Source organism: Hyla sarda, chromosome 1 (genome assembly GCF_029499605.1).
Source record: "Hyla sarda isolate aHylSar1 chromosome 1, aHylSar1.hap1, whole genome shotgun sequence".
Classification (NCBI taxonomy): Eukaryota; Metazoa; Chordata; class Amphibia; order Anura; family Hylidae; genus Hyla; species Hyla sarda.
The window spans coordinates 586,224,539-586,250,826 of NC_079189.1; the positions used below are offsets into that span (position 1 = coordinate 586,224,539).

The 26,288-nt window shown below is 45.1% G+C and overlaps 1 protein-coding gene across 1 annotated transcript in view; it reads right to left on the reverse strand.

The window, feature by feature from the left end:
• Positions 1 to 25,662, reverse strand: part of ADAMTS12 (ADAM metallopeptidase with thrombospondin type 1 motif 12) — a 560,388-nt gene extending 534,726 nt beyond the window's left edge. The window contains exon 1 of the mRNA XM_056545369.1: positions 25,445 to 25,662. Coding sequence (XP_056401344.1) covers positions 25,445 to 25,571 — 127 coding nt within the window. The 5' untranslated portion in view covers positions 25,572 to 25,662. The remainder of the gene's footprint in view (positions 1 to 25,444) is intronic.
• Positions 25,663 to 26,288: the final 626 nt, after the last annotated feature.

Consider the following 26,288-nt stretch of genomic DNA (forward strand, 5'->3'; position numbering starts at 1 on the left):
CGTAATTACGAATATATAGTGCTATATCCGCGAATATTTGCGAGTTCGCGAATATGCGATATTCACAAATAAAATTCGCATTGCGAATATTCGCGAGCAACACTAGTGCCTTGCACCAAGGTCTACTGGTCGCTGCATAGCCATGTGGGCCACTCTGTTTAATTAACTCCAGGACAGCGTGGCTCGTGGGGCTATTCCATTTGCATAACTTCCACTAAAAAGGTTGTCCCACCTTGTTATTTCCAGGTTTTCTGGCTTCTCCGGCTTGTTATGAAGGTGGTCGGAAAAGCCAAAAGCAGCCGAAACAGGGAAGTTATGCAATTTACGTAACTCCCATTGACTTTAATGGAAGTTGCGCAAACAACTTAGCCCTGTGAGCAACACTGTTTACATAACTACTGGAGTTACACCATTTGTGTAACTTCCAATCAATGGAAGTCAATGAAAGATATGTAAATTGCGTAAATTCCCTGCTTTGGCCGCTTTCAGCTCTCCCGACCACCTCTGGCCACTGCAAACAGGCCATAAGAGCTTGTAAGAAGATGGGGCAACCCCTTTAAATCCTCCTGTACTGAATGTCTGTCAAGCCTTTCTATTTAAAGTTTTCTAATTCACGGTTGGGAAGTTATCATTATTGTCTGCTATGTTACAGATACTGAAAGGCTGCAGCCTGCCATGGTCATGATAAGCCTCTTAGCTTACATTACCCCTGGCATTACTCCATCTTTTATTATACTTCTACACATTATTTGACTTAGTGCCAAGGCTGCTGTAATCACAGGATGACACAAACAGCTTGTAAGAATAGTTTACATTATTTAAGTTTTACTCTTTACCTCTATATATACTGTATGTTGTCTATCTACTCTTGTAGGGGTGAAGTAAAGGGACGCGATCAGTCAGGTTTCCGCTCATGTTGATTTAGGGAGAAAGTAAAGAGACACAATAATTTATGTCTTCTCACATTTTTCCCTACACAGGATATGAAGCTTGCAGTCACTGAACTTTCTAAAGAGAACATATTCCCTTTTTAATTGCAAATATTGTAGCATACAATTCAGCTGGAACTACACTTATTTTTACATTACCGACCCAAGTCCAAGTAAAAGAATGTACAAGAAAGTGCCCCACTTGAAGTCTGTGTTAATGATATTGGCATCCAGCAGTAGTGGCCAATATATATATATATATATATATATATATATATATATATATATATATATATAGATGGTGTGGTACCGACCACTGTATAGGGGCGTACCTAGAGCAATTGGCACCCGGGGCGGACCCTTTGTTTGCCCCCCCCCCTTAATTACACCCCCCTCCCTTAAAAAATCCTCCCCCCCCCCGTTTCCCATAGGTATAGGCAGATTCCCCCCCCCTTCCCAATTGGTATAGGCAGAGTTACCCCCCTTTTCCCCATTGGTATAGGCAGTTACCCCCCCGCCTTTCCTCCCCTTTCCCCATAGGTATAGGCACAGTTACCTCCCCCCCCTCTTTCCCATAGGTATATGCAGTTACACCCCCCTCCTTCCCATAGGTATATGTAGAGTAACCCCCCCTCCCCTTCCCCATAGGTATATGTAGAGAGTAAACCCCCCTCCCCTATAGGTATATGTAGAGTAACCCCTCCCCATAGGTATATATGTAGAGTAACCCCTCCCCATAGGTATATATGTAGAGTAACCCCCCCTTCCCTTAGGTATATGTAGAGTAACCCCCCCCTCCCCTTCCCCATAGGTACATGTAGAGAACCCCTCCTCCCCTATAGGTATATATGTAGAGTAACCCCCCCCCCCCCTCTTCCCCATAGGTATATGTAGAGCCCCCCCCTTCCCTATAGGTATATATGTAGAGTAACCCCCCATAGGTATATGTAGAGTAACCCCCCCCCTCTTCCCCATAGGTGTATGTAGAGTACCCCCCCCCCTCCCCTTCCCCATAGGTATAGGCAGAGTTGAGAAAAAAAATTTAAAAAAGGATGCTCACCTGATATCCCACGCAGCGATCTCCTCAGCTGCAGGGCCGCGTCTTCTCCCCTCCACAGTACAGGCGCCGGATGAGTGACGTCACCGGCGCCTGTACTGCGTGCTGCGTGGGGGCAGAGGTCACGTCTCCTCTGTGTAGCTGCAGATGCGGCTCACACAGAGGGGGCGCCTTCTCCTGTATGTGCGTGTATCGTGCATACAGGAGAAGGCACCGCTGTCTGCTGGGGATCTGGGACGAGTGTCCCAGATCCTCAGTAGTGGTGGCGGCGGTGGCGGCGGTGGCGGCGGTGGCGGCGGCGGTGGGTGAGTCCGCCCCTGGCACCCCCCCGCACCCCCCTTGGTATGCCACTGTATATATACACAGTACAGACCAAAAGTTTGGACACACCTTCTCATTCAAAGAGTTTTCTTTATTTTCATGACTATGAAAATTGTAGATTCACACTGAAGGCATCAAAACTATGAATTAACACATGTGGAGTTATAGACATAACAAAAAAGTGTGAAAATATGTCATATTCTAGGTGGAAAGTGTCCCCAAGTGCAGTCACAAAAACCATCAAGAGCTACAAAGAAACTGGCTGACATGCAGACCGCCCCAGGAAAGGAAGAACAAGAGTCAGCTCTGCTGCGGAGGATAAGTTCATCCGAGTCACCAGCCTCAGAAATCGCAGGTTAACAGCAGCTCAGATTAGAGAGCAGGTCAATGCCATACAGAGTTCTAGCAGCAGACACATCTCTAGAACAACAGAGGAGACTGTGTGAGGCCTTCATGGTAGAATATCTGCTAGGAAACCACTGCTAAGGACAGGCAACAAGCAGAAGAGACTTGTTTGGGCTAAAGAACACAAGGAATGGACATTAGACCAGTGGAAATCTGTGCTTTGGTCTGATGAGTCCAAATTTGAGATCTTTGGTTCCAACCACCGTGTCTTTGTGCGACGCAGAAAAGGTGAACGGATGGACTCTACATGCCTGGTTCCCACCTTGAAGCATGGAGGAGGAGGTGTGATGGTGTGGGGGGGCTTTGCTGGTGACACTGTTGGGGATTTATTCAAAATTGAAGGCATACTGAACCAGCATGGCTACCACAGCATCTTGCAGCGGCATGCTATTCCATCCGGTTTGCGTTTAGTTGGACCATCATTTATTTTTCAACAGGACAATGACCCCAAACACACCTCCAGGCTGTGTAAGGGCTATTTGACCAAGAAGGAGAGTGATGGGGTGCTGCGCCAGATGACCTGGCCTCCACAGTCACCGGACCTGAACCCAATGAAGGCAAAAGGGCCAACAAGTGCTAACTGGGAACTCCTTCAAGACTGTTGGAAGACCATTTCAGGTGACTACCTCTTGAAGCTCATCAAGAGAATGCCAAGAGTGTGCAAAGCAAAAGGTGGCTACTTTGAAGAACCTAGAATATGACATTTTCAGTTGTTTCACACTTTTTTGTTATGTCTATAATTCCACATGTGTTAATTCATAGTTTTGATGCCTTCAGTGTGAATCTACAATTTTCATAGTCATGAAAATAAAGACAACTTTTTGAATGAGAAGGTGTGTCCAAACTTTTGGTCTGTACTGTATATATATCTTGGTTTCAGATTGAAGAATTAAGGTGGGCATACACTTTCAATAGCTGTCAGTTGAACATTTACTCCCCCTATAGCTATCTCTTCCAATCTCTTCCATACAGATGAATGTTCGGCACAACCAAATACTCATGTGGTCTAAAAGGAGGGGTAAGCTGCTGTAAGACAGCTCTGGTGGGCTTAGTAAAAAAAAAGGGTTGCATAGTTGAAAACCAACAAGATTGATCCTTCTCTCCAATGCAGGGGGAGAGTCGGAAGGTCCCACCGAAGTCAGCAGGTTATAACAACTTTTGATTAAATTGAGCCGATAGAAACCTAAAAATTATCTTCAAGAGAGTCATAGATGCTATTAGCGTAGGGCTCTATTTGATGGCACATAAGTAGTCAAATAGGGACATTAACAAGCAGTGGCGTACCAAGGGGGGGCGGCCCGCCCCGGGTGCCACTCTCAAGGGGGGTGCCAGGGGCGGACTGACCCGCCGCCGCCGCTGCTGAGGTCCGGGACGCTCGTCCCAGATCCCCAGCAGACAGCGGTGCCTTCTCCTGTATGCACGATACACGCACATACAGGAAAAGGCGTCCCCTCTGTGTGAGCCGCATCTGCAGCTACACAGAGGAGACGTGACCTCCGCCCCCACGCAGCATGCAGTACAGGCGCCGGTGACGTCACTCATCCGGCGCCTGTACTGTGAAGGGGAGAAGACGCGGGCCCTGCAGCTGAGGAGATCGCTGCGTGGGATATCAGGTGAGCATCCTTTTTTTATTTATTTATTTTTAACCCTGCCTTTACCTATAGGGGGGGGTGCTCTGCATATACTTATAGGGAAGGGGGGAGAGGGGGGGCTCTGCATATACTGTACCTATAGGGAAGGGGGGGAGGGGGGGTGCTCTGCATATACTGTACCTATAGGGAAGGGGGGAGGGGGGGTGCTCTGCATATACTGTACCTATAGGGAAGGGGGGAGAGGGGGGGCTGCTCTGCATATACTTTACCTATAGGGAAGGGGGGAGAGGGGGGGTGCTCTGCATATACTGTACCTATAGGGAAGGGGGGGAGAGGGGGGTGCTCTGCATATACCTATAGGGAAGGGAGGGAGAGGGGGGGTGCTCTGCATATACCTATAGGGAAGGGAGGGAGAGGGTGTGCTCTGCATATACCTATGGGAAAGGGAGGGAGAGGGGGGTGTAGCTCTGCATATACCTATGGGGAAGGAAGGGGTGTAGCTCTGCATATACCTATGGGGAAGAGGGGGGAGTGTAGCTCTGCATATACCTATGGGGAAGGGGGGTGTAGCTCTGCATATACCTATGGGGAAGAGGGGGGTGTAGCTCTGCACATACCTATGGGAAAGAAGGGGGTGTAACTCTGCATATACCTATGGGAAAGGGAGGGAGAGGGGGGTGTAGCTCTGCATATACCTATGGGGAAGGAAAGGGTGTAGCTCTGCATATACCTATGGGGAAGAGGGGGTAGTGTAGCTCTGCATATACCTATGGGGAAGGGGGGTGTAGCTCTGCATATACCTATGGGGAAGAGGGGGGGTGTAGCTCTGCACATACCTATGGGAAAGAAGGGGGTGTAACTCTGCATATACCTATGGGAAAGAGGGGGGTGTAGCTCTGCATATACCTATGGGAAAGAGGGGGGTGTAACTCTGCATATACCTATGGGAAAGAGGGGGGGTGTAGCGTAGCTCTGCATATACCTATGGGAAAGACAGGGGGATGTAACTCTGCATATACCTATGGGAAATAGGGGGTTACCTGGCTACCTACCTACCTGCCCTTTTACTGTGCAGGACACCAAGAAGGGCATTATTACAGTTTGTGAGCCTATAGATGGAAAGATTGTGTAGAGGAGGGCACTGAATATATGCCAAGTCTGACATGTTTTCCCTGCAGATATTAAGAGATCCACATGAATTTGTTGTGTGTGGGATTTGGGTGGAATAGGAGTGTGGCAGAAGATTGACGAGCTGCAGAGCCTAGTAGGGGCCCTTGCCTTTTTTTGGTCCGGGGGCCCCGACTGTTGTCAGTCCGCCCCTGGGGGTAGGGGAGGGAGGGGGTGTAATTAAGGGGGGGGGGGTAGTGCCAAACAGAGGGTCCGCCCCGGGTGCCAAATGCTCTAGGTACGCCCCTGTTAACAAGCATGACCACTGTTCCACTTTGTGGTAGAAAGTCAGGCACGAGTTACAAATGCAAGAAATGCAGCCATGTCAGAATTTTAGTAAATGTCTACTTCCTTTTAGATCCCTTGGGATCAATCAGTAACATATGGTCACTATCTTTTGAATAATTAACTACAGATCTCTACTGATGAAGGTTGTGTTGATCTTGAAACTTAGAGGGATCTCTTGTTCTTATGGTTACTGTTTATATTTTGGTGATTATATTACCAGATTCTTACAGCGGCGGAATCTGTAGGCACTATATGAATAAAATTATTATTATTATTATTATTGTTACAATGCTGTATATATGTTCTCGATGTAGGACTTTTCTTTTTTCTCTTAAATTTTTTTTGCCGTATGCTATTGGTGTATACCATTTCACCTTTTTTTTTTGTATGTATGTATTTTTATTTGTTGTTTATACATTGTGTAAACTGATAAAATAAACAGTTATAAAAAAAAATAAAAAATTAAATAAAAAGAATTTTAGTAAATGTCATGCAACTTTGCATTCCCCACGCAGGGAAACATTGAGGTCAAGGCATACAGTTGAACCAAAACTTTCCTGAAGACTCAATGTCATCAAAGTGGTAACAGAGGGGTTAAAGGGGGGGGGGGGATAGAGACAGTGTAAACAAAAAATGTCTTGTTTTGCCCATAGCATGGCAATTAAAGGGGTACTCCAGTGGAAAACTTTTTTTTTAATCAACTGGTACCAGAAAGCTAAACAGATTTGTAAATGACTTCTATTTGAAAATCTTAAACCTTCCAGTACTTATCATCTGTTATATGATCCACAGGAAGTTCTTTTCTTTTTGAATTTCCTTTCAGTCTGACCACAGTGCTCTCTGCTGACACCTCTTTCCATGTCAGGAACTGTCCATAGAAGGAGAGGTTTTCTATGGGGATTTGCTTCTACTCTGGACAGTTCCTAAAATGGACAGAGGTGTCAGCAGAGAGCACTGTGGTCAGACAGAAAAGAAATTAAAAAAGAAAAGAACTTCCTGCGGAGCATATAACAGCTGATGAGTACCAGAAAGATTAAGATTTTTAAACAGAAGTCCTGTACAAATCTGTTTAAATTTCTGGCGCCAGTTGATTTAAAGAAAAAAAATATGTTTTCCAGTGGTGTACCCCTTTAACAATAGGTCCCTGCAAAGCTGAATATCCTTATCAGTAAATTAAAGGAATTCCATGTGGCTTCTCAATATTTAATTTCCTTCATGTCTCGTCTTCCCTTGATACAACCCATTCTCACTAGAGATGAGCGAACTTACAGTAAATTCGATTCGTCACGAACCTCTCGGCTCGGCAGTTGATGACTTTTCCTGCATAAATTAGTTCAGCTTTCCGGTGCTCTCGTGGGCTGGAAAAGGTGGATACAGTCCTAGGAGACTCTTTCCCATGACTGTATCCACCTTTTCCAGCCCACCGGAGCACCTGAAGGCTGAACTAATTTACGCAGGATAAGTCATCAACTACCGAGCCGAGAAGTTCGTGACGAATCGAATTTACTGTAAGTTCGCTCATCTCTAATTCTCACTCATCTGTCAAAAAAAAAAAATGTTAAAAAAATACTCTCATTAAATTTTCACATGTAAAATGGTATTACAGCCTGTGGAGATAAAATAAATGGCGCACCCTGCGGCTTCAGTGTGTATGAAACACCACTTTACCTGTCTATATACAGGCCTCCCACGTGGAGCCGCCGCACATCGTGACCATTGAGTTTGGGCAGATACAGGCAAAGCATTAAAAAGAAGAAGATATTCATGGAATTGCAAAAGATACGATAGGAAGCTGAGACAAATCCCAAATAAAAGATTTCTGTCTCATAAACAGTTGAACTAAAGGGATCGATAGGATCTAAAGGGATCGATAGGATCTTCATCCTAAATAACCAGTGCATGCCGCAGATGGGGTAAGACTTGGTAAAGTACCGTATTTTTCACCCTATAGGACGCACCGGCGTATAAGATGAACCCAATTTTAAAGGTGCAAAACCCAGAAAAAAAAGATTCTGAACCCAACAGTGATCTTCAACCTGCAGACCTCCAGATGTTGCAAAACTACAACTCCCAGCATGCCCGGACAGCCAACGGCTGTCCGGGCATGCTGGGAGTTGTAGTTTTGCAACATCTGGAGGTCCGCAGGTTGAAGACCACTGGATAGGAGGTAATACTCACGTGTCCCCGCCGCTCCGGACCCGTCACCGCTGCCCTGGATGTCGCTCCATCGCTGTCGCCGCGTCCCTGGGGTGTCCCCGTCGCTCCGGACGTCTTCTTCCCCGGGATCCACGCTCTCCGTCATCACATTGCTACGCATGCCGCTCCTATTGGATAACGGGACGGTGTGCACGACGACGTGGTGACATCGAAGGAGAGAGCCGGCCATGCAGGGGATCCCGGCAGGGAGCAGACACCGAGGAGGCAGGTAAGGTCCCTCCCGGTGTCCTGTAAGCTGTTCGGGACGCCGCGATTTCACCGCGCGGTCCTGAACAGCCTGACTGAGCAGCCGGGTTAGTGTCACTTTCCCTTCAGACGCGGTGGTCAGCTTTGATCGCCGCGTCTGAAGGGTTAATACAGGGCATCACCGCGATCGGTGATGTCCTGTATTAGCCGCGGGTCCCGGCCGTTGATGGCCGCAGGGACCGCGGCGATAGGTGGGTATTCGCCGTATAAGACTAGTGTTGAGCGGCATAGGCCATATTCGAATTCGCGAATATTCGCGAATATATGGACGAATATTCGTCATATATTCGCGAATATTCGCATATTCGTTATATCCTCGTTTTATTTTCGCGTTTGCGAAAATACGCGCATGCGAAAATTTGCATATGTGGAAATTCGCATATGCGAAAATTAGCATATGCTAATTTTCGTATATGCGAATATTCGCACGCCAGTCTCACACAGTAGTATTACAGCCTTCTTTACACCACACAAGCTGGAAGCAGAGAGGGGTGATCACTGTGATGTGTACTGTGAAGAAAAAAAAAAAAAAAAAAAAAAAAAAAAAAAACGAATATTCGTAATTACGAATATATAGCGCTATATTCGCGAAATTCGCGAATTCGCGAATATGCGATATTCGCGAATAATATTCGAATTGCGAATATTCGCGAGCAACACTATATAAGACGCAACAAATTCCCCCCCCCCCCAAGTGCGTCTTATATGGCGAAAAATACGGTAGATATTTCAAGAGTCATTTGTTAAAGGGGTACTCAGGAGGAAAAAATATTTTCAAATCACCGTTTTCAAATCAACAGAGAGCTATACAGATTTTTTAAATTACTTCTGTATAAAAATCTTACTCCTTACTCCTTCCAGTACTTATCAGTTGCTGTATGCTCCAGAGGAAGTTGTGTAGTTCTTCCCAGTCTGACCACAGTGCTCTCTGCTGACACCTCTGTCCGTGTCAGGAACTGTCCAGAGTAGAAGCAAACCTCTCCTGCTCTGGACAGTTCCTGACATGGACAGATGTGTCAGCAGAGAGCACTGTGGTCAGACTGGAAAGAACTACACATCTTTCTCTGTAGTATACAGCAGCTGATAAGTACTGGAAGGCTTAAGATGTTTATGTAGAATTAATTTACAAATCTGTATGACTTCCTGGCCCCAGTTGATATGAAAACATTTTTCTTCAGAGACCCCCTTTAAATTAACTTCTGACATGTAGCATAGCGCCGAGACCCCTTCCAACCAATAAAGGGGTTATCCAGGAAAAAACATTTATATATATATATATATATATATATATATATATATATATATCAACTGGCTCCAGAAAGTTAAACAGATTTGTAAATTACATCTATTAAAAAATCTTTCTCCATTAAGTACTTTTTAGCTGCTGAAGTTGAGTTGTTCTTTTCTGTCTAAGTGCTCTCTGACGACACCTGTCTCAGGAACTGTCCAGAGTAGAAGTAAATCCCCATCGCAAACATGTGCAGTTCCCGAGACAAACAGAGATGTCAGCAGAGAGCACTGTTGCCAGACAGAAAAGAACAACTCAACTTCAGCAGCTGATAACTATTAGAAGGATTAAGATTTTTTAATAGAAGTAATTTACAAATCTGTTTAACTTTCTGGAGCCAGTTGACATATTAAATAAAGTTTTTTTTCCTGAAATGCCCCTTTAATTACTGCCTTACTTACGCTTCACTCCCTGGCTTGGCACACAGCCATGTGACAACTGGAGACTAGCTCCATAGTCTATAATGGAGCACTCCTCCTACCCTGATCGCTAAGACACCCCCCAATCAGATGATTGACACAGCGGGGGACAAACATTGTACATGAGCTGGAAGCCTTTACGTTGTACATTGTTTGTAGTTATAGTGCTGGATTACTGCAGGACAGATCTTATAGAAGGGAAATACGCCATCCCGAGGGTTCCGACTCCTGTACATTTTATATTTATGGCTCCGAGACTATGCCAATAAGCTGATCGGTGGGGGGGGGGCTATCTTGCCAATACACAGGGGCTAAAGATGAGGGGAAAAGAAGACACAGGAAGGGCCAGGGAATGGCAAGGTGGTTGTTGTAGTATTGCATAAGGCACAGAAGAACAGGACAGGGATCTTCAGGGTCTTCGCTCCATTTTCTGTTGCAACTCTGATCTCTTTAACACACAGTGAAAGTAGAGTACATTCTAACCTGGCGCCTATATATGACAGGCTGTGATTGGTCAGTCACATTAAAGGGGTACCCCGGTGAAAACCTTTTTTCTTTTAAATCAACTGGTGCCAGAAAGTTAAACAGATTTGTAAATTACTTCTATTAAAAAATCTTAATCCTTCCTGTACTTATTAGCTGCTGAATACTACAGAGGAAATTCTTTTCTTTTTGGAATTCTCTCTGATGGCATCACGAGCTTAGTGCTCTTTGCTGACATCATTATAATAATAATAACTCTTTATTTATTGTTGTCCTTGGTGGGATTTGAACCCAAGGCCCCAGCACTGCAAGGCAGCAGTGCTAACCACTGAGCCGCCATGCTGCCCTTAGCATGCATCTGCTATGCACGGTTGCTAAAATGGACAGAGATGTCAGCAGAGAGCACTGTGCTCGTGATGTCATCAGTGTTACAAAAAGAAAGGAATTTCCTCTGTAGCATTCAGCAGCTAATAAGTACTGGAAGGATTAAGATTTTTTAATAGAAGTAATTTCCAAGTATGTTTAACTTTCTGGCACCAGTTGATTTAAAAGAAAAAAGGTTTTCACCGGAGTACCCCTTTAAAATGACCAATCACAGTGACCAGGGACAGCTCTGATTGCTCCTTGGCTGATTAGCAATGACGCCCAGCTGTTTGTTTCCACGCGGTGACAACTGCCGATCATAATGGACATATTGGTCATTAAAGGGGTTATCCAGGTTTTAGCGATTTTTCTAAAAGGGACTCCAAATGCATTAAAGGGGCACTCCTGTTGAAAACTTTTTATTTTTTTTATTTTTAATCAACTGGTGCCAGAAAGGTAAACAAATTTGTAAATTACTTCTATTAAAAAATCTTAATCCTTCCAATACATTTTATGGGCTGTATACTACAGAGGAAATGCTTTTCTTTTTGGATTTCTTTTCTGATGTCACGACCACAGTGCTCTCTGCTGACATCTCTGTCCATTTTAGGAACTGTCCAGAGCAGCCTATGTTTGCTATGGGGATTTTCTCCTGCTCTGGACAGTTCCAAAAATGGACAGCAGAGGTCAGCAGAGAGCACTGTGGTCCTGACATCAGAGAAATCCAAAAAGAAAAGATTTTCTTCTGTAGTATATAGCCCCTATAAAGTACAGGAAGGATTAAGATTTTTTTTAATAGAAGTCATTTACAAATCTTTAGAAAGAGGAGTGGTCACTAACTACCTGCTGCTGTTCAAGCCTTGACACTTACCCGGGGGTTTAGACGCTATCCCTGGGAGTCAATCCTGTAGCCTGTCTGTTTATCTTTCTGGCACCAGTTGATTAAAAAAAAAAAAAAAAGTTTTCTACGGGAGTACCCCTTTAAAATGCCATACAAGTGGCTACACCTCTCCCATGTGACCACCGCAGCCAATCACAGCCTTGGTGGTCAAAGAAGCCAGACATTGGTCTTTGTCAGGTCCCCAGCTGCTATGGTAACCACTGACTCCCGCAATCACATTAGAGAGTAACGCTGGCCAGATAGAGGGAGCTATTGACCACAGCTTGTAAGGGGTTAAACTACCAGGATGGCAGTTTCGGGAAGACCCCAACTGTGTATTACAGCTGCGCTCCTGCCACATTCTTGTGGGTACATCGGGCAGTACCCCCGAGATCATAATGGGTATGTCCGGCATGTTCACGTGCACATGATGGATAGATCTGTTCACTGTAATGTAAATGAAAAGTTCTTATGACCCAATCAAAGGGTTCTGATGGGTTTCCATGGCAGCTGGGGCCTAATGAATATATAACGTTACATAGGGCTGCTGACAGCCATTATTTAGGATCTGCCATTTCTACAAGTGTGAACCCTCAGTGCACAAACAATGCAAGAATAAAGCTTTATATAACTAATTCAGCTTTGCTCCACCTGTATATATCAGCGCTGTATTATTAATGCACTTTTACTTATTTAGTGGCAAGAAACCAGGAACCATAAAAGTAGCAGTCATAAAATATAGCAAAATATTTCCAGCTGAGAGAAAAGGCCTATCTGTGGTGGCCCAGTACGGGAGATGTTGCCCTGTACCCTTGCTGTCCTGTCAGGCAGCCTCCTTCAGTGTCCCCAGGGCCCCTTGTACCTGTTTCCCCCCTGTACATATGTTCTGCAGTGTATTATAAAATGTGTTGTATCTTTAAGAGTTATGTCATGTGATTTGTCATGTGATTGTTACCCAGGAGGTACCAGTGATCAGGTGATCCCAGGGGTGACCTATGGGCTCCCTGCTAGTCTCCCCCATATAAGCCCTGGGTGGAGCTTCTCTCTCTTCTCTCTTTGGAGATAAATCTTTGCTGAGGTCAGTCGTGCCTAGAGTGTTGGGGACCACCATCAAATGCAAGTAAGCTACAGTCACAGCTTTGTCAGTCTTCAGTCAAGTCAAGTCAGTCCCAGCAAGCCCTTAAGGTCTCTGCGTCACTGGTCACCTCCATGGGCCCTGGCTGCACTGTATAGACTTTACCAGCTGTCTATCCTCAGTAAAGCTGCCGTTATCCGTAACCTGGTGTCAGAGTCTTTATTGTCCCGTGCCTAGCCCAGGATCCAGCGGTATACCTTCAGGTGGTATCGAGGTTAAAGGGGTTAATGCCATCTGCCCCTAGGGTAACAACATCTGCCTTCATCACACCCCGTTACCACATATTTATCTGAGATATAAACACAGCTGCGGGGCCAAAGACATAGTGTAAACTGAGACGAGACCATCAGGAGTGCGGGAGACATGGAGTCAAAGCAGGCGAGTATGAGAACAAGACTAGATAGATATGTGATAGATAGATATGAGATAGATAGATAGATAGACAGATATGAGATAGATAGATATGAGATAGATAGACAGATATGAGATAGATAGATATGAGATAGATAGATAGATAGATATGAGATAGATAGATATGAGATAGATAGATATGAGATAGATAGATAGATATGAGATAGATAGATACATAGATAGATATATAGATTTGAGATAGATAGATATGAGATAGATAGATAGAAAGATATGAGATAGATAGATAGAAAGATATGAGATAGATAGATATGAGATAGAGAGATACATAGATAGATATATAGATTTGAGATAGATAGATAAATAGGAGATAAATAGATAGATAGATCTTGAACACACTGACCACTTAAAGGGGTACTCTCCGCTGAAATTTTTTTTATGTTAATCAACTGGTGCCAGAAAGTTAAACAAATTTGTAAATGAATTCTATTAAAAATGTTTAATCCTTCCAGTTCTTATCAGCTGCTGTATGCTCCAGAGGAAGTTCTTTTTTTCCCCCCTTTCCTTTCTGTTTGACCACAGTGTCAACTGCTGACACCTCTGTCCAGAGCAGGAGAGGTTTGCTATGGGGATTTTCTCCTGCTCTGGACAGTTCCTGACATGGACAGAGGTGTCAGCAGAAAGCACTTTGGTCAGACAGAAAGAAATTCAAAAAGAATAGAACTTCCTCTGTAGTATACAGCAGCTGATACGTGCTGGAAGGATTAAGATTTTTTAATAGAAGTCATTTACAAATCTGTTTAACTTTCTGGCACCAGTTGATTTAAAAAAAAAATGTTTTCCAGTGGAGTACCCCTTTAACAACAAGCAACAAGTAACATAAATATAACAAGAACAATGTCTCATCTATAAGATGGATAAATTAGTTTGACTAGGACAAGTCTGCCGGCTGACCATCCATTATACACGGTCCAGGACTCCACATCCGCAGTCTCCTCATATACTTCTATACATCTAGATAAATGTGTATAGATAGTGACAGAGAAAATCCACTTACACAGAGCAACCCATTGGGGTGTCATGTATCTGAGTCAGGTTCATGCTGGAATGTTAATACAACAAGTGCAATAACATATCTCTAATGGGATGGTGCATGCAGTTCTACATAGTGATATATAGTGATATGTTTATGTGCATGTGGATCCTCTAGACAGATATAAGGGGTCTCTATGATGACTTGTTATGCTCCCTCTTGTACTGTACATTACACTAAGCTCTTCAGTGCCTGGAGTATACCCACAAGGCAATGCTGCTGAAACTACCGCCATATATCACCCGCTATGAAGGAGAAAACTGCACCAGTTACTGTCAGGACTCAGTTATGTTATTGATGCTGGGAATTATTTCAGCGCTAAAATTATTCTCATATATTGTACAATCTCCGTAGTGAACATTTTACTATACTGCATACTGCTTCATCCAATCTTATCCAGATAAAAAATAACAGTGTCCATTACAGTAAAGAGCAGTAATGTGCACCTCCTGATCCTTGTCTACAACACCCTTCTGTATGACCCTGGCTGAACTGTATAGACTTTACCATCTGTCTACCCTCAGTAAAGCTACCGTTGTCCGTAACTTGGTGTTGGAGTCGTTATTGCCCCCGTGCCTAGCCCAGGATTTAGCGGTATACCTTCAGGGGTGGTATTGAGGATAAATCACGCCCTGGCGTCACGAATACAAGGAGTAATGCCATCTGCCCCTAGGGTAACAAATGGGAAAAAGCCCAGCTGAGAATGTTAGCGGTCCAAAACCCTAATATGTCATTCCCAGCTTTCAAAAGACTGGCTATCCAAGTGATTGAGTCCAGAACTGAGTTAGAGGAAGTTTTTGCACCCCTTACATCCGTCCAAGAGCCACTAGGGGTGGTAGCCAGATCTATACCACCACCGTCATCTGTCCCTGCCCCAGTGCCATCTACTTTGCCAGTCGCCGCAGCCTCAGACTTACAGAGTGTTAGGCAGGACATTGAACAAATGACCAAGGCTTTGAAGGAGCTTGCCACCCGGCCTTCCTGCTCCCCCTGATTGTGAACCACCCTTGCCTAGAAATCATGTCCCTGCTTCTACCTCTTGCAATCCCAACTACCACAATCCTCCACCCAATAGACCCTCGGGGACTCAAAGACCCTTTTGCATTTACTGTAATAAGTCACGACATTGGAAAATGCAGAAGCTAGGATTTAAACGGATTTCCCCTGAGGCCGAGGACCGGCCCTCAGGAAAACAGTCATCAGGTCCAATCCCCGAACGAACTAAGTCAGGACTCTCACTTTATGCCTCTCTTCCCCATATATTCCCTTCAGGCCAGTGGGCTGCACAGCACCACTTGAAAGTTCTACAGGCGGAGCAGAAGTTTGTCAACAAGCAGGTGAAGTCTGCCGAGTACGAGTTCAAGACATCAGGTCGGTGAACTTACAACCCAACTCGGAGACCATCATCTGGTGTCGTGCATGTCTTGAAGTCAAGAATAGGGACTATCAGGCCCTGCTGGAACCTATGCAACTAGAAGATCATCCTCATGTCTAAGCTGCGAGAAGCCTTGTCACTGTCACCAACGGGAAAGTCCCGGTGCGGTTAGTCAACCTGTCTAATGCTGCTACTGCCTTACCCAAATACACCCTAGTAGCCCAGTTGTACCTCAAAGAGTCGAAGGACATTTTGACAGAACGTCTGGTGGCCCGACAGCGTGCAGCCCAAGTGGTCGAAGGATCCATTGCGAGTCCTCCAGAGCCCTGGTGGGTGCAAATCCAGGTTGGAGACCAAGTCAATGGAGTCATCAATGTCGCCAAAAGGTACCATGAGGCTTTTAGCAAACATCCTACAGACTTCGGGCATACGTCCGAATTCTCACAGGTGACAGTCCACCTATCAAGGAAAGGCACCGTCCAGTCTCACCAGGCATGTACCAGACTGTCAAGAAAATGCTGGCCGACATGAAAGAGGCGGACGTGATCCAAGAAAGTCAGAGTCCCTAGGCGGCGCCACTTGTCCTGGTCAAGAAAAAAGACGGAACCATCCACTTCTGTGTTGATTAAAGGAAACGGAACAACGTTGAACATAAAAACGTTCGAGGATCGAGGAGTCACTCACAGTCCTTGTGTCTGCTGCTTACTTCTCCACCCTGGACTTAACCAGCGGATACTGGCAAGTGCCCATGGCCGTGGAGGACTGGGAAAAGACCACCTTTGTAACAACCATGGGGCTGTTTGAGTTTAAAAGTATGCTGTTTGGGCTGTGCAATGCCCCTGCTTTGTTCCAGCGTCTGATGGAAAGGTGCCTGGGCCACCTGAATTTTCAGGGTGTCTTGTTATACCTGGACGGTGTCATTGTGTATTCTAAGTCTTATAAGGAACACATCAGTCATCTGTCGGATGTTTTTAAAGTCCTGATTAAGCATGGGCTGAAGAATAATCCGTCCAAGTGTCACCTGCTCAAACCCCAGGTCCATTATTGGGTCATGTCCTCAGCGCAGAGGGAGTCCAGCCTAATCCTGAAAAGGTAGAAGCCATAAAAAACTGGCCTACCCTGTGCACAGTGAAAGATGTCAGGAGCTTCCTGGAATTTGCCGGCCGCTACCGCCGATTCATTCCCACTTCGCCCAGATTGCAGAACCCCTCACAGCTCTCCTACGGGGTACGGCGAAGGAGAATTATAATGGAAGACTACCCATTGAATGGGCTGAAGAGAAAGAGACAACGTTCCAAGCTCTTAAACGCCTGTTGACAGAACCACCCATCCTGGCGTATCCAGACTACAGTCAGCCGTTCTGGCTATATACTGATGCCAGTTTGAAGGTCTGGGAGCTGTCTTGTCCCAAGTCCAGGATGGACAAGAGCGAGTAATTGCTTATGCCAGTCGTAACCTGCAAGGAACAGGGAAGAACGATGCCAACTACAGCGGATTTAAATTGGAACTGCTCGCCCTGGTGTGGGCCGTGACTGAAAAGTTCAAAGACTATTTGGCTGCCACACCATTTACTGTCTACATGGATAATCACCCGTTGGCCCACCTGAACACTGCCAAGGTGGGTGCCATTGAGCTATACAATTTCACTATCAAGTACAGAAGCGGCAAGTCAAACGTCAATGCCGATGTGCTGTCTCGGATGACACCCGGCAAAGAACCACCTGTTGAAGATGTGTGGGAAGACGTGGATATGCCCCCCTTTTTTCAACGGTTTGTACACTGGAATTTTCCGGCCGCTACCGCCGATTCATTCCCACTTCGCCCAGATTGCAGAACCCCTCACAGCTCTCCTACGGGGTACGGCGAAGGAGAATTATAATGGAAGACTACCCATTGAATGGGCTGAAGAGAAAGAGACAACGTTCCAAGCTCTTAAACGCCTGTTGACAGAACCACCCATCCTGGCGTATCCAGACTACAGTCAGCCGTTCCGGCTATATACTGATGCCAGTTTGAAGGTCTGGGAGCTGTCTTGTCCCAAGTCCAGGATGGACAAGAGCGAGTAATTGCTTATGCCAGTCGTAACCTGCAAGGAACAGGGAAGAACGATGCCAACTACAGCTGATTTAAATTGGAACTGCTCGCCCTGGTGTGGGCCGTGACTGAAAAATTCAAAGACTATTTGGCTGCCACAACATTTACTGTCTACATGGATAATCACCCGTTGGCCCACCTGAACACTGCCAAGGTGGGTGCCATTGAGCTATACAATTTCACTATCAAGTCCAGAAGCGGCAAGTCAAACGTCAATGCCGATGTGCTGTCTCGGATGACACCCGGCAAAGAACCACCTGTTGAAGATGTGTGGGAAGACATGGAGATGCCCCCCCTTTTGTCAACGGTTTGTGCACCTAGAATGTTGTGACCACCCTGATGTGGATCTGTTGGACTACCTTCTGGTGAAAAAGGTACCAACCCGTCTACGCTGGGCCCAGTGTGACTATGAGTTGAAACGTCTATGGCGACAGAGGAAACTACTGTTTGTGAACAAAGAACTGTTGTACCAAAATTCTTTGGATCCGGTCTCTGGTGATCAACTTCATCAGATTCTGGTTCCCCGAAGAGACGCGGTGATGGTCCTAAACGCATACTACAACCAGTCGGGACACTTTGGAGTCCATAAGACTGAAGCTACTGTCAGGCGACGATTCTACTGGATAGGAATGTGGAGTGACATTGAGAAATTATGCAGTGTATGTGTAGTCTGTGATGTCACCAAGAATGTGTGCAAGGACAGAAGAGCACCCCTCCATTCCATCCAGAGTGAAGGGCCTAACCAGTTGGTCATGCTAGACCATATCAAGTTGTCTCCTACCCGGTCCAGGTACACTTATGCTCTCACCATGGTAGATCACTACTCTAAATGGGTTGTTGTTGTCCCCGTCAAAGATCTTACAGCCAAGACAGCGGCCCAGATGTTCCAATCCAATTGGGTGCAAGCCCTTGGGTGTCCAGAGTCTGTCCTAACGGACCGGGGAACGGTCTTTGAGGCCCAACTTTTCCAAGAGTTATGTCAATTCTGTGCCTGCAAGAAACCCTGGACTACCGCTTACCACCCCCAGGGGACCGGGTTCTGTGAGTGCGTCAATCAAGTCTTTATTCACATGTTGCGAGCAGCCTCTGTGTCAAGACAAGAAGAGTGGCCCGACTGCTGCCCGAATTACTGGAGATATTTAACAACACAGTCCATTGTTCTACGGGGTATACCCCTTTCTACTTGATGATGGAGCAACATGGGGAAGTTATGTCTCAAAGAAGATCTACCAGTGCTCCCAGCATCGCCTCCTCCAGCTGTCAGACCTGCGAGAGAGTGCGTCCTGGGCAAGGGAATCCGCCCATCTATGGATTTCTCCATGTTTTCTCCAAATCAGCCTGCGATCTTCTGTGTTCCACCAACCCCGAGGCTGGTTCAACCCACACAAGTCTCCACGCAAGTCCCAGTCTTGTCACCCTTGGCTCTGGCCTATACACCAGTCTCCAGAGTGCCATCCCTGTCTCCAGCCTCTCATGCACAGATGCCAGTGACTCTGGGTCCAGCCAGTCCTGAACTAATACCAGCTCCTGAGTTCTCTGAGGATGAGCCCGCCACAGCTCCAGAAGTCCCAAGAGCTCCAGAAATCTCAAGAGTTCCAGACTCTCCAGAGGTCGACACAAAGACAAATACTAGTTAGGTACTGTGAGTAATAGTACCCTATAAAAGTCAGTATAGTATGTCATCTATTTCAATCAGTCTAGCATAGTCAAATGCTAATGTCATGCAAATAAGTGTACTGTGTATAAACTAGCCCAGTATAATAGCTAGCTAGGACTGTAGCCAGGATGTAATTTACCAGTCCACAGTTGTCTATTGTACACATGTCTAATCATTTTTCCTGTCCACATGTACAGGGTGCTCTACTGGCCAGAGGGTTCCCCTGACATATTAGTAAGGTACGTATAGTGACAGAGTTGCTGTATATAAAGGTAACAGTGGTATGTTGTAAAAAAAACATGTATAGAGTTCTGGGGAGAAGTAGCTAGTGCCAATGGGCCCCAGCAGCTAAGGCATTGGGTAGAGAGCCTCCGGCAGCCCAATCCACACCCAATGTGTTTAAATATGCTTTAATGTATTGAGTCTGCAGTTGCAAGGTTTATAAATTCCCATATGTTTACATATTTATTCCCAAAGGAGCATGTATGGATATTTTCACAAAGTGCTACATGGACTCGTCCCTTGTTTTTGTTACTCATATTCAGACCTGTGAAGGACATTCTACAGTAATGTCCCAGGAACTGTTATCATCACCAGGCCCCAGTGGCCACTTCCCATTGTCCTCCCTCCAGGACTGGGCACCGAGGATGGCTGTGGTTAAGGGGGGGAGTTTGTGGTGGCCCAGTAGAGGAGAGTTATACCTCTGTATCCTTGCTGCCCTGTCAGGCAGCCTTCCTGCAGTGTCCCATGCACCCCCCCCCCCCCGACACCTGTCCCCTTATGTATATATATTTTCTGCCGTGTGTTATACTGTAAAATGTATAGAACAGTGTTATTACTTTAGGAAATGTTAACATGTGATCGTCAGTGACCATGTGACCTAAGGGTGACCTATGGGATCCCTCCTAGTCTCCCCCATATAAGCCCTGGGTGGAGCTAGCTCTCTCTCTCGCTCTTATGCTCTTGAGTTCCAGTTAAGTCTTTGCTGAGGTCCAGTGCAGTCAAGTCCTAGAGTGTGTTTGGAGTCCATAGGAGGCCTCAAGTCCGTCCTGCAGCCACAAGCCTTCAAGTCTACAGGTAAGCTACTGTCACAGCTTAGTCAGTCTCAAGACAAATCAGTCACAGTCATCTATTGTCAAGTCAGAGTGGCCTGCACTAAAATTGTCCAAATCTACTGCAAGTCCCAGCTCTTAAGGTCTCTGAAGTCACTGGTCACCTCCGTGGGCCTGGCTACACTGTATAGACTGTTGCATCTGTCACTCAGTAAAGCTACCATTGTCCGTAACTTGGCGTTGGAGTCATTCTTGCCCCCATGCCTAGCCCAGGATCCAGCGGTATACCTTCTGGTGGTATTGAGAATAAACCACACCCTGGAGTCACGAATACAAGGGGTTAATGCCATTTGCCCCTAGGGTAATTCCATCTGCCCTGCATCACACCCTCTACCACAATATCCCCTCTGTCTCCTCTTTCTTCTCTATATGTTATGGTCCTTTAACCTTTCCTGGTAAGTTTTATCCTGCAATCCATGTACTAGTTTAGTATCTTCTCTGAACTCTCTCTAGAGTATCTATATCCTTCTGGAGATACGGCCTCCAGTACTGCGCACAAAAGTGCAAGTGAGGTCTCACCAGTGCTTTGCGGCATGAGCACTTTTCTCTTCTACTAATACTTCTCCCTATACACCCATAATACCACCATATAGCACTCAGATAATACGAACATACAGTGCATAAAAATGTAACTTTACATTGTTCAAATAATACTATCATACAGATAATAACATGATTCAGTGCTTAGATAATACCATCATGCATAATACCATCATACAGTGCTCAAATAATACAATTTAACAAAGCTCATATAATACCATCATATAGTACTCAGATAATACCGCCATACAGTGCATAAAGTGCACCCTAACAGTGCTCAAATAATAAGATCATACAGTGCTCAGATAATACCATCATACAGTGCTCAGATAATACCATCATACAGGGCTCAAATAATACCATCATACAGTGCTCATATAAAACCATCATACAGGGCTCAGATAATACCATCATACAGTGCTCAGATAATACCATCATACAGTGCTCAGATAATACCATCATACAGTGCTCAGATAATACCATCATACAGGGCTCAGATAATACCATCATACAGTGCTCAGATAATGCCATCATACAGGGCTCAGATAATACCCTCATACAGTGCTCAGATAATACCATCATACAGGGCTCAGATAATACCATCATACAGTGCTCAGATAATAACATCATACAGTGCTCAGATAATACCATCATACAGTGCTCAGATAATACCACCATACAGTGCTCAGATAATACCATCATACAGTACTCAGATAATACCACCATACAGTGCTCAGATAATACCATCATACAGTGCTCAGATAATACCATCATACAGTGCTCAGATAATACCACCATACAGTGCTCATATAATACCATAATACGGTGCTCAGATAACAACAATATACAGTGCTCATATAATATCATCATACAGTGCTCAGATAATATCACCATACAGTGCTCAGATAATACCATCATACAGTGCTCAGATAATACCATCATACAATGCTCAGATAATACCATCATACAGTGCTCAGATAATACCATCATACAGCACTCATATTATACCATCATACAGTGCTCAGCTAATACCATCATACAGTGCTCAGATAATACCATCATACAGTGCTCAGATAATACCATCATACAATGCTCAGATAATACCATCATAGAGTGCTCAGATAATACCATCATACAGCACTCATATTATACCATCATACAGTGCTCAGATAATACCATCATACAGTGCTCAGATAATACCATCATACAGTGCTCAGATAATACCATCATACAGTGCTCAGATAATAACATCAGGTTAGGGGTTGTTTTTTGAAGAAATCAACCATGTTTTTCTAATCCTAGACAACCCAATCCAATCTACTCAAGTACATCTGATAAACCAGTGCTTCCCAACCAGCGTGTCCCCAGCTGTCGCAAAACTACAACTCCCAGCATGCTGGGAGTTTAGTTTTGCAACTGTTGGAGGCACACTTATTAAAACACACTGCAGTTAACAGCTATTAAAATATAGGTTTTCGTGTTACTACCCTGTCTTATCTAGGCCTCTAGCCATATAATAGAGTTGTCTTTAACCACTCTTTAATGAGATGACTCTGCTCATTGTGCCCCAGTCTGTACAGCAAAGCTAACAAGTGAGCTGCAGAAAGTAGGAAGTGTCCGCCTGGTGTCCAGTGTTAAAACTACAATATTTTACAATACATTTTTACATGGATAGTCATGTGAAAACTTAAGTATATATATATATATATATATATATATATATATATATATATATATATATATATTTGTAGTATTCATTTCTGCAGATACATTCTACATGGAAATACTACGATGGAGCAGTCATCCGGTGGCTGTGCTGCGGTGACTTCGTTCCTGTATCACCACTGCCATTTTTGACACTGACTTTCCATTAATATTTATAAGTATTCAGCCAATTTATATAAGAGATTCCTTTCATACTAATACACACGAGTCAAGTCCTGGCAAAAAAAAGTGAGCAAACGCATCCAAAATGACAACTTAAGGGCTGGTCCTGCAGGACTCCTTCAAATGGGAATGGGGTTCCTGCTGTGAAAAAAGGGCAGGAACTCAGTTCCCATGCGTTCCTGCAGGACTTGAGCCCTGCAAATACATCCTATAGAGGTCGGCACTGATATGTGTCAGGCCCAGGTAGTGGTACAGGTTAAAGGGGTACTCCGCTGCTCAGCGTTTGGAACAAACTGTTCTGGAGGCTGTAGCCGGCATCGGGAGCTCGTGATGTCATAGCCCCACCCCCTCATGCCATCACACCCCGCCCCCTCAATGCAAGTCTATGGGACAGCTGTCACGCCCCCCTCCCATAGACTTGCATTGAGGGGGCGGGTCATGACGGCATGATGGGGCTGGGCTATGATGTCACGAGCTCCCGGCATTGGCTACAGCCTTCGGAACAGTTTGTTCCAAATGCTGAGCAGAAGAGTACCCCTTTAAAGAAATCAAAAAGTCCAATAGTCTGCAGAAACTAACCAGAAATTGTCAAGGTCAAAGCCAACTACCATATAATACATGCCATATACATATCTCTACCAGAAATACTATAATATGAGCTAACTGAATACTATGTTCTGCAGCAGCTGAGGTGTGTATTATGATGTTCTGCAGCAGCTGAGGTGTGTATTATGATGTTCTGCAGCAGCTGAGGTGTGTATTATGATGTTCTGCAGCAGCTGAGGTGTGTATTATGATGCTCTGCAGCAGCTGAGGTGTGTATTATGATGCTCTGCAGCAGCTGAGGTGTGTATTCGTTCTGCAGCAGGTGAGCTGTGTTTTATTATGCTCTTCAGCAGATGAGACATGTATTATAGTGTTTTGCAGCAGCTGAGGTGTGTATTATGATGTTCTGCAGCAGCTGAGGTGTGCATTATGATGCTCTGCAGCAGCTGAGGTGTGTATTATGATGCTCTGCAGCAGCTGAGGTGTGTATTCGTTCTGCAGCAGGTGAGCTGTGTTTTATTATGCTCTTCAGCAGATGAGACATGTATTATAGTGTTTTGCAGCAGCTGAGGTGTGTATTATGATGTTCTGCAGCAGCTGAGGTGTGCATTATGATGCTCTGCAGCAGCTGAGGTGTGTATTATGATGCTCTGCAGCAGCTGAGGTGTGTATTCGTTCTGCAGCAGGTGAGCTGTGTTTTATTATGCTCTTCAGCAGATGAGACATGTATTATAGTGTTTTGCAGCAGCTGAGGTGTGTATTAAAAGGTTCCTCAGCAGTTGAGATGTGTATTATGGTGTTCTGCAGTGGCTGAGATGTGTATGTTCTGCAGCTGCAGAGGTGTGTCTTGTGTTCTGCAGCAGCTGAGGTGTGCATTCTGATGTGCTGCAGCAGTTGAAGTGAGTACTATAATGTTCTTTAGAGTCTGAGGTGTGTATTATGATTTTCTGCAGCAGCTGAGGTGTGTATTATGATGTTCTGCAGCAGCTGAGGTGTGTATTATGATGTTCTACAGAATCTGAGGTGTGTATTATGATGTTCTGCAGCAGCTGAGCTGTGTTTTATGATGTTTTTCAGCAGCAGAGCTGTTGATTATAGGATTCTTCAGCAGCTGAGGCATGTATTACAGTGTTCTGCAGAGGTTGAGGTTTGTATTATGATGTTATGCAGCAGCTGAGGTGAGTATTATGATGTTCTACAGCAGCTGAGCTGAGTTTTATGATGTTTTTCAGCAGCAGAGGTGTTCATTATGCTGATGTTTAGCAGCTGAGACATGTATTATAGTGTTTTGCAGCAGCTGAGGTGTGTATTATAAGGTTCTTCAGCAGCTGAGATGAGTATTATGGTGTTCTGCAGCAGCTGAGGTGTGTATTATAGGGTTCTTCAGCAGCTGAGATGTGTATTATGGTGTTCTGCAGTGGCTGAGGTGTGCATCCTGATGTTCTGCAGCAGCTGAGGTGAGTATTATAATGTTCTACAACAGCTGAGGTGAGTATTATGATGTTCTGCAGCAGCTGAGGTGTGTTATGATGTTCTTTAGTGTCTGAGGTGTGTATTATGATGTTCTGCAGCAGCTGAGGTGAGTATTATAATGTTCTACAACAGCTGAGGTGTGTATTATGATGTTCTGCAGCAGCTGAGGTGTGTATTATGATGTTCTGCAGCAGCTGAGGTGTGTATTATGATGTTCTGCAGCGCCTATGTATGGCCGCTCATCCTTGTATAACCATCAGGTTCTGACATCACCAGGTGACGATTATACAAATATCATTTACAGACATGTCATAGGAAAATGACCACGTGGTGACTTATCTCAGTATCAAATAAACCTATATAACAATTGACCTGCAGCGGAAACACTGCGCAACAGACATTTAAAAGGACAGACCACACAAGGTTCCCAGTCCAACCACACGCTGCATATAAGAGCACGCTGCACACATGAGAGAGGACTGGGAGCTGCTGCTGCAGAATCACTGACCTTTCCTGCGGTGCAGAAAGTGAGTATCTGTCTGCTGGACATCACCGAGGCAAGAAGATAGGACGTACAGGAGGGGGATCAGGAGGGGAAGACGCCTGCGCAGGGCTCCGTGCACACATTGCAGCATGTCGGCCGCAGAGAAGACACTAAAATCTTCATGAAGTGCAAAGGAGAAGGAGTCCTGAGTGTGAGCAGGGGAGCGAGTGGAGTGCACACTGAGCCCAGTGTCCTGGTGGTTGAGGGAACGTGCATTCCTGGATTTGGGAGAGGGGAGTGCTTCCAGGCCCCAGTGTCTGGTTTCTTAGAGGAGGGCTTCTTTTTGGGAGTTCCCAGGGAGCCCTCTCCTTCCATTACTCGCAGCCTTAGATTTCACTTCTAGGGTTTCACTATAGCCCCAGGAAAATCTTCCCTTTCCAGTCCTGACCATAAACTCTCTATGACCCTCATTCACAAGCTTCTTCCATGTCATGGCAGGCAAAACCGCCTCCTGCTGGAACCCGTATACAGAGGTAGCAGAGCGGAGTGGGTGACATGTACCAAAGTCAAGTGCTACATCTGCATGCAGTTTGTATGTTCTCCCCACGTTATATTACGGAACACACACACAACACTGGTTTGGTTGTTTTTTTGTTTTTTGTCAGAAAAAAAAAAACACTACGAAACAATTGGCCCCTAATTTTTTTTATTTCCAAGATGCAGTTTCGTAGAGTTAGGGGAGGACATTTAAGACGGAAAACTGTTGAAAAGCTAAAAAATCTTATTACTGTCTACTCTTAGGCCAGGATCCACTTGGGAATTCTGATGCAGCAGAGTCCGTTTGCTGTCAATAGGATTCCCCTGCTCT